Genomic DNA, 15,624 nt, shown 5'->3' with positions numbered 1-15,624 from the left:
AGGGATTTGAATTGGAAGCAGAATTCCATGTAAAGAAGGAAAATCAAGAGGAAATTTTTAAAAGTATTCAATGAAAATTCTGATGATAATTTCAAAATTAGGAGTATTTCAAGGAAGTTTTGAGGAAAGTTTCAAGGAAATTTTCTACAAAGTTTTGAGGTAAATTTCAAAGGAATACTATGGAGAGTTTCATGGTTGTTCCTGTTATCATCTTTAGAGTACTCAAAAGAGAGTTCCAAGGAATTCACGGAACCACTCCAAGAGAATTCAGTGCATAATATAGAGGGAATTTCGAAAATTAAAAATTTTCAGGATAATTCTTTGCAAAATTCCTGAGAATTGTTAAGATTTTCTTGAGAATTTCAGGGTGAATCAAAGAGCGCTCTGTAGAGAATTTCTGAGTATTATGGAGCAAATTGTAAGGGGATACCTAAGATGAACTCTGAGGAAGCTTTTAGTTGTTTATAGGGAAAATCTTGAGACAATTCTAAAGAAATCCTGCATAGGGACATAGGTTGATTCAAACACGGAAAGCTTATCGAGATCACAGAAGGAAAACTAAATTCTGAGACCTTGAAGTTTTTTTTTTAATTTAATATCTTATGCTTGGAAAAGTTCTCTTCATTCTGGATTCAAAAAAATCTTCAAGATTAGACCGGTCACAATGCTGTTGTATTTTATATGGACTGTTTCAATTTGAAACTAGAAGAGAAACACATCCCTCGCAATGCTGAGTTGCAGTTTCATTATTCGAGCACTAGTTTGCACCATATTTGCAACTGCTCGACTATTCTGTTTTATTTATGAGCGGAATGGAATGGAACACTTTTTCACATTTCTATGAATGTATTTGTAAAGCTTCTAATCTGACAGAAGGCAGACGGACAGGGAAAATAGTATTTTGGTCCGATTCCGACTGAATCGTCCTACACAGCGCTGGTCATTCGTTACAGCTAATTGTTTTGAAAAAGTAAGAAGTTGTATCCAAGACACGACCGTAGATTTGACGTAGGATTACGTGCTCGGTATCAATATTTGGCGACTGTGTTAGGGAAACCACTTTTTGCATGCAATCGGTGATAATTTTGATCACAATTGTAACAGTTGGACATTTGTGTATTTTTCAATAGTGACCTATTGAAATTTGATAAGGTATTCATTTTATCAGATTTGTAGAAAAATTTCCAATCTATTGGCTTGTTTAGAATTAAAATCCATCTGCTATTGACAGAGTTATAATTGGTCAAAACCTGACCACTTTTCGTAACGCGGTCGATTTTGGTTTTTTGAAATTGCACCCCCAATATGTTGCCGAAAGACGTAATCCTACGTCAAAAAAATGAGTTTTTCATAGTTTCCAATTTCTCAGAAATTAATTTTTCAATACCATTTACATTTCGGCCAATATCTGCCATCCCGCTCTTTAACGCTATGTTCATCTGAGCAGCAATGTGATCTCGCATACCAGTGATCGAGTCCGGGAGTGGAAATACATTCTTCATCTCTACCTCTATCCTTTTGACGCACGAGCTTAGATCACTCTGTTCGTCACAACGCGGATCTGAAAGACAATTATCACACTTGAACAGAACATTTGCATTGCTCGTGATAAGCTTTGCCTGAGTTCGTGTAAAGATAAGTCGGAACGTTGCCATTACGTGGCGCTAGCATCTTCTGATTTCCTCTATAAATTTTCCACTTTCTACCAATTTGGCGCTAGTATCGATAAATTTTCTGTTGTGTAAGTTGTCCCTATTGTAAGTTGCGCAACGCCAGTGCCATTATGTTATCAAAGATGGTTTTTAAGTGGAGAAGTCGGCGTTGGTGGCACTTAAGTCGAATAGGATTCTTTACACTAGTTTCAAAGGATATTTCGTTCGAGCCTCAACTACTGTTCTCTGTGAGTGTAGTGCATTTGCAATGAAATACACGAGCACACTTACCCACACAGAGAACCGGTAAATCACTCACCACACCGTCATATCATAGAGGTAACTCTAAGACCACTGGGTCCCGAAGAAAATCATTATTATTTTTGGCTCACTCAGTACCAGAACAACGGTCCCAAGCAGTCCCAAGCTATTTCACTCACCCCACATTTTCTGCATGAATCCACACACCCCTGATGTTATCTGTCAAACTTTCATAGCGAATCAAAACAAACATAGTGTAGTAATAGAATTTCAACTAGAATAGGGTACGTTAATCGTTTGCTTGGGACCAATAGGCTACTAAAGTGGTGAGCCAATTTAAAATCGTTAGTTTCGTATTGATTGTTGGTCATATCGCATACTCCCACCTCTGTTTACCCAATACACATAAACGGAGACGCTATTTGAAACTACTACTACAGAGGGACAAGTAAAATAAATAATCAAATGTACAATGCCCCAGCTAAAGCTTTACAGTAAAAACACCGGTTGGAAACTAACGATTTAAAATTGGCTCACTACTGGACTAGCCTATTGGTCTCAAGCAAATCGATTAACGTATCCCATTCTAGTCGAAATTCTAGTACTACACTATGTTTGTTTTGATTCGCTATGAAAGTTTGACAGATAAAATAAGGGGTTCGTTGATTTCCTATGTTTCGAGGGGTGCATCGATTAGCTTGGGACCGAAGAGAGTACCAGAGCTGAGCCAAAAAGTTGAGCACGTTTCTTCGGGACCTTCTAGTTTTAGAGTTACCTCTATGGCCTTACTGTTCTAACAAATATACTTGTTGGTTGGTTGGTTGACATTCTCCATTTAGAAGGTTAAGGAGCCAGTTTTTGCCCCAACAGGTTCCCTAATTGGTCTTATCTTAATTTTCAGTATTTGTCATCCTTTACCAAATTTATTTCCATACACGGCTAGAACACACATTTTGTCACTATGTCTAAGCTTCTCGATTTGAGGTCATGTTCGTGCCACCCCTTGCCCATAAGCCTGGAACCGCCCGTGTGGAGGGCTGAGTGATTAATCATCAGCCAAATTAAAAGTGGAATTGCTGCAAATTTTCTCCATGTGGGAACACATGATCCACGCTGCTAATTTTCAACGATTGAGCAAATTTGTATTGTTTACTTCGCTTTTTAACTAACTCGTGGTACGTACGTGTACGAACAAACGCACGCCATGATGGTCTGCTCGTCTCGGGAATTATTCAATCGCAGTAGGCGATGAAAATAAACAAGCTGTGTGATGGATGCGGCGAAAAGTCGGTTTATGGGTAATAGTAAAAATAAGCTCTGCTGATGGTCCATCATATGGGTAGCCAACTGCGAGCAAGTGCGAAAGGTAAACCGAGATGAGGTAAACCTCGGAGGGGCTTTGTTTCACTAATTTTTGAGCAACCGTCCATTTCTGAAGAAGCAATCAGGGGATCGATCGAAATGTTCAATCAGAGCAAATCTCGTGACTGACTGGACCCAATCGGAGTAACCATCCAAGCACAATCTACGACGCCGCCGTAATATAATGTAAATCCGAAATAAAGTCGCTCTGTTGTGTTAGAAAATAATAATTAACCCATCATCCGAAATAGGCTTGTGTTTCTCATGCACCGATGTTCTACCGGAGACCCGAAACAATCTTTTGTCGACCGCTACGCTTAATTATTACTGCAAATCTAGAGGCCACCACTTAAGTGCTATTTAATGAAAATACGTGGAATCCAGTCGGGTGTACTATATATGCAGCATACAGAGCAAGGCCACCCTTCTTCACCGTCAAAAGACCCAGTGGCGCATGTTTCAACTTCGAAAACATCTCAGTGGGGTGTTTGTCTTTCATCTCAGATCGATCGCGCCCTCATCCATTGGTTAATCTTTTTTTTTCGTAACTACAGATCTAAGGGCTTTGTCAACATGTACGGTAAATTGACGTGCCTTGTGGCACTGGCTGGCTTTTGGCTGGCACATTCAGTGGACTATGCTCCACCGAAGATGGAAACGGTCAAGCAGTGGAGCTTCCTGTCGTACAATTTTCCATGGGACTATCCGGCCAACAATAAGGATTTTTACAACGCAGAAAACATAGTCGCCACCGGTATCGAAGTAGGCTACGATCGGATCTTCATTGCAACGCCGCGGTTATTTAATGGCGTGTCGGCAACGCTGTCTTCGATCCCACGTGGTACGCAAGGTGATTCACCTGTGCTGCAAGCCTACCCGGATTGGAATCATCACACCGCCGGTACCAGACAGTACAACTGTTCCGACATTGGTCTGGTTTCGGTTTACCGAATCCGAATCGACTCTTGCAACCGACTGTGGGCTCTCGATGCTGGCGTTTCTCGATCTCTGGAAGATTTTGAAGTGACCTGCCCACCGAAGATCCTGGTCTATGATTTGCACACCGATCAAGTTGTACGGAGAATCGATTTTCCTCCGGAGGTCGTCCGACGAGAATCGTTGTACACCAACATCATCGTGGATGAGACCACGTCCAGACCGGAGAATAACTGCGACGATGTATTTGTCTACATAACTGATACTGTGGCGCCAGGTTTGTCAAAATCCCTACTTCATTGAAGCATGTTTTACACTCATGAAATTCTCCCCAGGAATTGTCGTCTACGACAGCGAAAAGGACCTTACATGGCGCGTTAGCCACCCGGCTATGTACCCTGATCCAGACTTTGCCGAATCAACCATCTTGGAGCATCGGTTCACCCTCATGGATGGCGTCGTCGGCATTGCTTTCGATCAGGAAGCAGGAATCGTGTATTTCCAACCTTTGGCTACCGACAGGTCCGTATCTCAGATCTACCGTTTGAAACGTCGTTGTATCACTCTATTGTTATCTCGTTCCTAGATTGTTTTCCGTTGAAACATCGGCTCTTCGCTCCGGCCCACTACCGTTCGGAAAGGAACTCCCGGTAAAATTGGTCGGCCGCAAATCCTCCCAGGGAATTGGCCTAGCTGTATCGCCCCGAGGAGGTACCATATTCTACGCACCTTTCACGGAAACTGCCGTCGCCTTGTGGAATCCTCGTACCAACGATCACCAGTGAGCATTTAACCTTTAAAATTCGCAAACAACAAACCGTCAATCTTTTCACCCTTCAGGATTGTCGCCCAGGATCAGGAACGTCTGCAGTTCGCAGCCGATCTTCGAACGCCCGCTCGGGATGGTAACGCCCTCTACATCCTGTCCTCCAAATTCCATCGATTCTTCCTGAAGAACGTAGATGCCAACGAGTTCAACACCCGTATTATGCGAATCGACGGAGTTGTCACTCCAACCCTCCCCACCGTAACGCCAACTTCTGGCTTTGGACCTTCCGTCGAAAGCAACTCCGCCTACTACAGTCTTCCGGCAGTGACCCCATCTGCGCCTAATTCCTTCAAACCACTCCCACCAACTGTCCCGTTCACCAAATATGCCGCGCAAAATCCAGCCAACCCGAAGACCTATTCATTCATCCAAAACTACTACGTCAACAACAGACAACCGTATGCCTACGAACCGGTCCCCATCATCGACAAAACCAAAACCAACCCCTTCTTTGCCCTGAACAGTGGCGAAAAGCCCTTCCCCGCTACCCAGCAACGACCCCAATACGGTTTGAACGGAGAGATTTTCTTTCCCAAAATTAACCACCACTTCAACGACTTCAATGGACTTCGGTTCGCGAAAAGCTTACGAGCCAACCTTACGGTGACACCGTAATGGCCTTTCCTCGCGACACTCATTTGGTATCTCTTCCGGTCTGTGCGAGAAGAGATGATCCCAAAATGTCTCCTCCGCTATATAGATACAAATCTGTTAAAAGTAATGCACCATTTTTTCTAGCTAGCGATTAGTGCAAGTGTAAATAGTATCACAAAGCTCATTCGACCTTAACATTTGACCACCGGAACCATTTCAACCTGTTGACGTTCGCCCACTCAACTTTTCTGATTGGATATTTATTGTGTATTTTCAGTAAGCGTAAGTATCATCAAACAAATACTCAGTAATTTTAGTGACTCTTGTCATTCGACTTCGCCCGACCTTAAAAGTAGTATGCAGTTACTCGAATCTTTTGTAAAGCCATAGCTCAATGCATTTTCCTTGACTCTCTATTTTCGATTTTTTTTTGTCGTATGTTACATAATATAGAAAAGACTTGATTGACTTCTAGCATTCACAATCATAAGGGCCCAACAGCGATGATCGATTCTCTTCATACATTTTCTCAGTTAGGTAAACGAATTTTTCGAAATGTTTCCACTGAATCGATCGTTGCAGTTAGGCACTTATGATTCTAAGCGCTAGACTTAGTTTACGATGTGAGACGCTAATGACGAAAATGATACTTTAGATCAGTGTAAATAATGAATCAAAATAAATTAAACAAAACATATGAAGGTCTGTATGCATTTTGTGTGAATATGATGACCTTCCTACTATGATTTTATGCTGAAATAAATTTCTGTTCTTTTGTAGCACATTTCGTGGTTCATCCGTGAGGAGTTGTTGAAGGCAACGCTTCGATTGAGCTCTACAAAATGTCAACATGCTTTAGAGCTAGGAATTTTCCATTTAAAATAAAACGGAAACGGGGGTCGGAATGACCCCGTTATAGTCACGAGTTCAAATCTAATTCCCGGACAAGTCAAGAATGACCCAAAAGTGTTAAAGTTGCGTTAATAATTATATAATAAGCAAGTCCACATAATTAATTTATTTTGCCGAGGACGTAAGTTTGTTTGCCGATAATCCAACACCTTGGATTTCATTTAAAATTTCGGTAAAAGTTCCGTTTACCGAGAAATTAGTAATACGGAAATTTTAACGACGCTTTCAATTTTGCAGAATTGATCCGCAAATTTTTTAATTACAATCATTGGGTTCTTTCGAATTTCATTCACATGTTTGTTTTAAACTTTTTACTGTGAAATCTGGAAAACGCCTTAATATATAATACTTGAAAATATAAACATCTTAAAAAACCAATCTGGAAGCGATCTCACAAATGTTCCCTTTATAGTGGAAATCGAGGATGCGGAAAAAGAACAGCTTTGAAGAAAAACAAAAATTGCTTGTCAATCGGAGCACAAGTTGTTCCAAATACATCAAAGCACTGACACAGTATGTCAAATGTCACAACAATGTTACTCTATTTACTCACTCGCATGTTGGCTGATTGGAGCGTATTCGGCAGTCGCTTCTTCTGCCAAGGAACTTCGGTCAGGTTGCTCCGAAAGAGAGTTTAACCAAAGAGAACAGACGTCCAAGTTCGGTCAGAAACTTGTGTAAAGTTAGGTGGAAACGTCGCCGTTACGTAGCGCTAGCATCTCCTGATTTCCTCTATAAATTTATCACTCTGGATCAATTTGGCGCTAGTATCGATAAATTATCTGTTGAAAATTGCCACTTGGCCCTATCAGCACTTAGTCACAGAGAACAGACGTTCAAGTTCGGTCAGAAACTTGTTGTAAAATAAGTGGGAACGTCGCCGTTATGTGGTGTTAGCATCTCCTGATTTTCTCTATAAATTTTCCACTTTCGACCAATTTGGCGCTAATATCGATAAATTTTCTGTTGAAAATTGCCACTTGGCACTTAGCGTCTAGTGTAATTTGTGCAACGCCAGCGCCAGCATGTTGTCAAAGAGGGTTTTTAAGTGGAGAAGTCACCGTTAGTGGCGCTTAAGTCGAATAGGAATCTTTACACAAGTTTTTAGAGAAATTTTGTTAGAGCCTAAACGTCTGTTCTCTGTGGTTTAACCTCACTTTTTATTGAGAGCATTGACGTACGACAAGATACATTAAAATATGGTCATCCTGGAAAATTGTCGTCAACAACAATTTCTTGTCGCACGACAAGATCAAGAGTCCATCCAGACACGACTCTCTACTCTTGTCATGTCACTCATACTGTTCCCTGGATGAATGTCACTATCGGCGACTGCCAATCTGACGTTTTCAAGACTACGTCAGGAATTCGACAAGGTAGTCACCTCGACCCGCTATTATTTTTGTTGTACTTCAACGACGTGAACCTAGTGCTGAAAGCGCCCCGCCTATAATTTGCCGATGATCTAAAGATTTTTTATTGGATCCGCTCAATTGCCGATGCTCTTTTCTTGCAAAATCAACTAAACTGCTTTACCGGATGGTACAAACTGAATCGAATGGTAGTCAACCCAAGTAAATGCTCAGTGATTTCATTCTCACGGAAAAAGCAACCAATTAATTACAAATATACCCTCTCGGAAGCGGAAATCGCACGCGTCAGTCATGTTAAGGATCTTGGAGCTATACTGGATACCCAACTTACCTTCAAGCAACACGTATCGTACATCGTTGATAAAGCATCAAGAACAATGGGCTTCATCATACGCATAGCTAAGAACTTCACCGACGTACCTAAATAGGGGCTGTTCTTACATGTTTTTTTTAATAAAAGAACAGTATTTTAGTCTTGAACGTATTTTTTACTGTGAAATCTGGAAAACGCCTTAATGTATATACTTGAAAATATAAAAATCTTAAAAAACCAATCTGCAAGCGATCTCACTAATGTTTCCTTTATAGTGGAAATCGAAGATGCAGAAAAAGAACAGCTTAGAAGAAAAGCAAAAATTGCTTGTCAATCGGAGCACAAGATGTTCCAAATACATCAAAGCACTGTTGAGGCACCGCTGGGCACAACTTCGAACATACAATAACTAGAGTCGGTGTATAATGAGTCACGCCAAGAGTGAAGCCAAGTCTACCTATTGAACTGTCAAAGCGGCTACCTATCGTGCAAAGTAAATAAACATTACGATGCTATGAAAGGTTCACGAAAGGTATTGCAATAAAATATAAAAAATATAATCGAAGAAATGAGCATAAACACGCAGTGAGCGTTAAATTGTCATGGGATACGCTCGGTAATGATTAGTAATGAGAATTTCTACTATTTTTTGTTAAGATAATTTGACAAAATCACTGATATAATGATTTACTACAGCCGCAGTATTTTATCTCTCGCTAGAAGTCATTTGAAGTTGTTGTAGAAGTCCTCTGTTGCCAAGTGAAAAGAATTGGAATCTTTCGAAAACCGTGATGCGAGTTCAGCTGTTTTTCTCTTGGCGTGACTCATTATACACCGACTCTAACAATAACAACCCTGCCGTCGAAAATAGAGCGTATTGACAGTAGTATAAATGTCAGAGTGCGATTCTTACCTCATCTTGAAATCCATCCGCCTGCGCCATTTTCCAGAGGGTCCTTTCGGCAACCTGATATTCTTCCCTTGTCAGCGACTTTTCAACTGTTGACAATTTTTTTTAGCACCAAGGAATCAACTTTGTCGCCGCGAGTAAGGAGGTAATGAAGAATATTCTAACAAATTGCTGCGAAGCATATACTGATGCAAGGACTAAATGGAGCTTTAATCCACCGTCCGCGCCTCACATGGGAGGGGCATGGGAGCGTTTAGTACATTCCACGAAGCAGGCGATGTCAGCTTTAGATGATGGTCGACGACTAACGGACGAGATTTTGTTGACTGTCTTGGCTGAGGCGGAAGATGTTACCAATTCGAGACCGTTGACATATGTTCCACAAGCGTCGGCTGAAGGAGAGGCTTTATCACCAAACCACTTTCTACGAGGATATCCATCGAGCGGTGCGGAAGGTTATCCTGTAGCAGCAAACTAAGCAGCAGCTTTGCGTGATCAGTACTCACGGTCTCAATAGTTGGCGAAAGCGTTTTGGCAAAGTTGGATATTAGAATATCTGCCATTGATCAACAAACGGAGCAAATGGAAGGAGGAACGAGAACCGATCGAGAAAGAAGAAGTAGTCTACTTCGAGGTCTACTTAGCCGACGACAACAACCGTCGAAACTGGTTACGAGGAATCGTGGTGGAAGTCATCAAAGGAGTAGATGGTCGTATTAGACAAGCAGTTCAAGACCAACAATTGAAATGGTCCTTACTCCATTTTGTAAACAAACCTTGTAAGGCCATTTTCTCGCGAACCAAAACCTTCATCCGCAAACCTAAACCACAATCGGTAGAGGAGAATTTTCCCTACCTTTTCATTATGTTGGTTTGCCTCTGCGGACTTCGGTTCGCGAGAAAATGGCCTTACAAGGTTTGTTTACAAAATGGTGTTAAGGCCAATTAAAATTGTTGGTCTTGACTACACTACTAAGGGAACATATCGACGGTCGGTGGCGAAGTTGGCGGTACCAGAAATTAGAAGCTGTTGAGGCACCGCTTGGCACAACTTCGAACATACAATAACAACCCTGCCGTCGAAATTAGAGCGTATTGTCAGTAGTATATGATAAAGTGAATTGGTTGAAATTGAAATTAAAACATTGTATTAACTCCTATAATTTATTATTAGCTACGTGAAACCAAGTAAGGTCGGGAGGTTAAGTGCTGGTGTAGTAGTTGGTAATACCGTGGACTACTCATGTGAGTAATCTGATAATGTATATAGGGGAAATGGCTCTAATGTTGGCCTATGGATCTAAGGTCGGTACTAATGGATATTTTTGGTGCTATTGAAAATTTAGTCGATTGCTGAATACAGGCATAACATTTGATAACGACACAAAAGCATTTGTAAACAAACTTTCTAAGGCCCTTTACACGCGAACCAAAGTACGCCCACGCAAACCAATACCACTTTCGGAAAGGTGATAGTTGTCCCTATCCGATGATGTTGTTGGTTTGCGTTGGCGTACTTTGGTTCGCGTGTAAAGCACAGAGAACAGACGTTCAAGCTCGGTCAGAAACTTGTGTAAAATAAGTGGGAACGTCGCCGTTACGTGGTGTTAGCATCTCCTGACTTTCTCTATAAATTTTCCACTTTCGACCAATTTGGCGCTAGTATCGATAAATTTTCTGTTGAAAATTTCCGCTTGGCACTACTAGCACTTAGTGTCTAGTGTAATTTGTGCAATGCCAGCGCCATCATGTTGTTAAAGAGGGTTTTTAAGTGGGGAAGTCGCCGTTAGTGGCGCTTAAGTCGAATAGAAATCTTTACACAAGTTTTTAGAGAAATTTTGTTCGAGCCTCCATGTCTGTTCTCTGTATGTAAAGGGCCTTAGGAAGTTTGTTTACAAATGCTTTTGTGCCGTTATCAAATGTTATGCCTTAATTTATGTATGGGCCCAAATTAGGGACACTTAGGCCGACTTTACATACATTTCCCCTATATATATAATGTTAACATTTCAGTGTTTAGCTGTTAGTACCAAAATCTACCCGAACAGTATGTTAAATGCCACAACAATATTACTCACTCGCATGTCGGCTTTATCGGCATGTCGTATTCGGCAGTCGCTTCTTCTGCCAAGGAACTTTGGTCAGAAAGAGAGTTAGACCTAATTTTTTTGGAGAGCATTGACGTACGACAAGATACATTAAAATGTGGTCATCCTGGAAAATTGTCGTCAAACAACAATTTCTTGTCGCACGACAATATCAAGAATCCATCCAGACACGGCTCTCTACTCTGGTCCTATGTCACTCATACCACAGACAAACAGGCATAAACTCGCAAGTTGTTCATAACGCTCAATTTAAAAGTATCGTAGTTGGTAGTACCGCCACCTGTGGCGCGCATAGTCAATTCCCTTGCGTTTGACGTTTTCACACTTCTGCCATCTGTTCAGCGTACTACCCACCACAGTGTACTCAACAGATGGCGGTAATGTTTTAGCGACGATGTTTTACAGTGAAAAATATTCAATGTGTTATGCCTGTTTGTCTGTGCTCATACTGTTCCCTGTGACAAAGTACGACAGCTCACACCCTCGGCTCTGAGCTCAAACAGCTTTATACCAACAATCAATACGAAACTAACGATTTTAAATTGGCTCACCACTTTAGTAGCCTATTGGTCCCAAGCAAACGATTAACGTACCCTATTCTAGTCGAAATTCTAGTACTACGCAATGTTTGTTTTGATTCGCTATGAAAGTTTGACAGATAAAATGAGGGGTTATTGGTTTTACCTATGTTTCGAGGGGTGATTCGACAAGCTTGGGACCGAAGATAGTACCAGAGGTGAGCCAAAAAGTTGAGCACGTTTCTTCGGGACCTACTTGTCTTAGAGTTACCTCTATGTTTATACTAAGGAGGCTGAATTTATAAAGAGACGACACGTCAAAATTGGAACAATCGATTATCTGTCAAAGTCATAGGAAAAGTTATTCCAATCGAGCAGAAGACCTGTCAAATATATAAGATATCGCCTCTTTACCACAGAGAACAGACGTTGAGGCTCGAACTAAATTTCTCTAAAAACTTGTGTAAAGATTCCTATTTGACTTAAGCACCACTAACGGTGACTTCCCCACTTAAAACCCCTCTTTGACAACATGATGGCGCTGGCGTTGCAAAACTTACACTAGACACTAAGTGCTGGTAGCGCCAAGCGGCAATTTTCAACAGATAATGTATCAATACTAGCGCCAAATGGGTCGAAAGTGATAAATTTATAGAGGAAAACAGAAGATACTAGCAACAATCAATACGGAACTAACGATTTTAAATTGGCTCACCACTTTAGTAGCCTATTGGTCCCAAGCAAACGATTAACGTACCCTATTCTAGTTGAAATTCTATTACTACACTATGTTTGTTTTGATTCGCTATGAAAGTTTGACAGATAACATAACATAATGATTTTCTTCGGGACCCAGTGGTCTTAGAGTTACCTCTATGATACTAGCGCTACGTAACGGCGACGTTTCCACTTAACTTTACACAAGTTTCTGACCGAACTTGAACGTCTGTTCTCTGTGTCTTTACCCAATTCAGTATCTTTACTTTATACCACCCCAAGGCAAACATCTTCGTTCATGTCCGAATGTATGGGTACTGTCTCTTTTCTTTCGTCAACGAACCAAAATTTAAAAAGGATCACACGACAAGAATCCCGAGAAGAATCCATCCATTCTAACACGGTTGCCAGATTTCAGAAAGAGTGGGAATTTCGCTTCAATATATATATATTTCCGGAATCGGCATGACGTCTAAAGACCGGAAATCTATGTTCGACACTATTTCGAAATTCTATATGGCGGCTTCCGGCTTCAGAAAAAGTGGGGAATACTGTCGAATACCCTTAAATACGAGCTTAAATATGGATATTTTCGGAATCAGGGTGACGTCTAAAGACCGTAATTCAATGTCCGACGCCATTTTGAAATTCAAGATGGGAGCGTTCTGTTTCAGAAAAAGTGGGAAATACTGTCAAATACCCTTAAATATGGATGTTTTCTAGGATATTTTCGGAAATGGCATGACGTCTAAAGACCGTAATACCAACAATCAATACGAAACTAACGATTTTAAATTGGCTCACCACTTTAGTAGCCTATTGGTCCCAAGCAAACGATTAACGTACCCTATTCTAGTTGAAATTCTATTGCTACACTATGTTTGTTTTGATTCGCTATGAAAGTTTGACAGATAACATCAGGGGTGTGTGGATTCATGCAGAACATGCAGGGGTGAGTGAAATAGCTTGGGACTGCTTGGGACCGTTGTTCTGGTACTGAGTGAGCCAAAAATAATAATGATTTTCTTCGGGACCCAGTGGTCTTAGAGTTACCTCTATGGTAATACGATGTCCGACGCCATTTTGAAACCCAAGATGGCGGCTCCCGGTTTCGGAAAAAGTGGGAAATACTGTCAAATGCGTATTCTCGGAATTGCGATGTCGTCTAGCCACCAACAAACCGACATGAATGACCATAGCAAAAACAACAAATTTTCTGACCAAAGCACACTACTGACATCTGGCTCCGTGTTCGCGAGAAATATTTAGCTGAGCCATGAACCCGCATGCATAAGTTATTAATTATTATTATTATCTCTATTTAGGAGATTTTCAGCCGCAGGCTGGTTCATCTCCGGCCATAAGTTATGAATTGGTTCGTGTCTGATCTATTGTGGACAAATTATTTTGATCTAGATCAAAAAATCGTATGGTATGGTAACTGTTAAAGTTCGGATCACTGCACATTTAAATCGGCCGTTTACGGTTTTCGGGCACAAGTCAGAATTAAGTGTCATGTCGGTTTGTCGGTGGTCTAACGACCAGAAATCGATGTCCGACGCCATTTTGAAATCCAACATGACGGTTTCCGGTTTAAGAAAAAGTGGGAAACGCTGTCAAATTCCCTTAAATGTGAATATTATCAGAATTAACCACTTCATTCGAGCAGTTAAAATGACGTTTGCTACCACTCAAACTTTGTAATAAAACATTATTTTGAGATTTTTTCTTCTAGAACCTCGATAAAAGTAGCCAGCATTTGTGTGTTTGATGAAAAAAATAATAATTAGTTGGTCCAGTTTTGAGAAATCGCTGGTAGAAAGTCACGCCAAAACTGGTTGACAAAGTTATCAATTGAGGAGACGTCTACAGACCGGAAATCGAGAATGAATTTAAGTGACGGTCGACCAGATGGACTCGCAGATGGAAATGATGTGAAAAATGATAATGACGTTTTGCTACCTGTCAAATCGTATGAAATATTTTTTAGTACATTATCAGTTTTGTAATTGCAAATCTGAAAACTAGGTGTCGCATGGCCAGTTTTACCTTTTCTGTAATTTTGTGTAAGTATTTAATTTATTACTGAGAACAAAGTCTCAACCCCTCTTTCACCAATTTGATTGTACGTGTATTTGCATTTGCATAAACACTTTTCACGTTACCACATAGAACAGTCGTCCAACTTCCACCAGAAAGTTGTGTAAAGATAAGTGGGAACGTCGCCGTTACGTGGCACTAGCATCTCCTGATTTCCTTTATAAATTTTCCACTTTCGACCAATTTGGCGCTAGTATCGATACATTTTCGGTTCACGCTTGGCGCTACCGGCACTTAGTGTATAGTGTAAGTTGTGCAACGCCAGCGCCATCATGTTGTAAAAGAGAGTTGTTAAGTGGGGAAGTCGGCGTTGGTGGCGCTTATATTGAATAGAAATCTTTACACAAGTTTTTACAGAAATTTAGTTCGAGTCTCAACGTCTGTTTAAGAGATGAACTAGCCATATGGCTAAAAATCTCTATAATAAAGAAAAAAAAAAAATCAACGTCTGTTCTATATGACATTACTATCATATTTGATTGTATTTATTTTTTTTTTGTTTTCATACTCAACATGTGTGACTTCCAGTTATTCCAAATAATTTAATAAATCAAGCTGAACATTGCATTAAGTCCTAAGTAACATTGACAGATTCTCTTTGTCGACTTTCTCTTTGTATCCCCACGGCCATGTAAAGACATTCCCAACAAACAATTTTAGCTGCAGATTAGCTTATACAGCCAAAAATTTGCCTTATGCAGCTAATTTTTGCCTGTATAAGTTAACCTGCAGCTAAAATTGTTTGTTGGGTTGCCAGCTATTTTCAGCACATAGGGTTTTTATCAAATTTCCGTCCTACTAAGCACAAGCCGCGCTTTACCTCTCTTTTTTGAACGGGTTTGAACAAAAAATGAGTAGTTTTTGACAAAGATGTCTTCTAAATGTATTCACCTTTCCATACCTACCGTTGGATTCGATAAAGAGTCACAAAATGTAGAGATATTGTTTAAAATCTAATACTGCTTCTTTATTCTAAATTCGTTCTACGAGTTTCAATTCCGTCCTAACGCATTGAAACGCAATTAGATTTTCTTCGTCC

At 40.6% G+C, this 15,624-nt stretch overlaps 1 protein-coding gene across 1 annotated transcript in view; it reads left to right on the top strand.

The window, feature by feature from the left end:
* yellow-e overlaps positions 1–5,837 on the top strand; it is a 64,618-nt gene extending 58,781 nt beyond the window's left edge. The window contains exons 2-5 of the mRNA XM_065217198.1: positions 3,830–4,488; positions 4,547–4,733; positions 4,798–4,992; positions 5,052–5,837. Coding sequence (XP_065073270.1) covers positions 3,849–4,488; positions 4,547–4,733; positions 4,798–4,992; positions 5,052–5,655 — 1,626 coding nt within the window. The 5' untranslated portion in view covers positions 3,830–3,848 and the 3' untranslated portion in view covers positions 5,656–5,837. The remainder of the gene's footprint in view (positions 1–3,829; positions 4,489–4,546; positions 4,734–4,797; positions 4,993–5,051) is intronic.
* The last annotated feature ends 9,787 nt before the right edge of the window (positions 5,838–15,624 follow it).

The sequence above is a fragment of the Ochlerotatus camptorhynchus genome, unplaced genomic scaffold, assembly GCF_037179485.1.
Source record: "Ochlerotatus camptorhynchus isolate MF236.1 unplaced genomic scaffold, CSIRO-AGI_Acam_v1.1 ptg000070l, whole genome shotgun sequence".
In the NCBI taxonomy this organism is placed as follows: Eukaryota; Metazoa; Arthropoda; class Insecta; order Diptera; family Culicidae; genus Ochlerotatus; species Ochlerotatus camptorhynchus.
The sequence above is the reverse complement of the archived record's forward strand: the minus strand, read 5'-3'. Positions and strand labels throughout refer to the sequence as shown.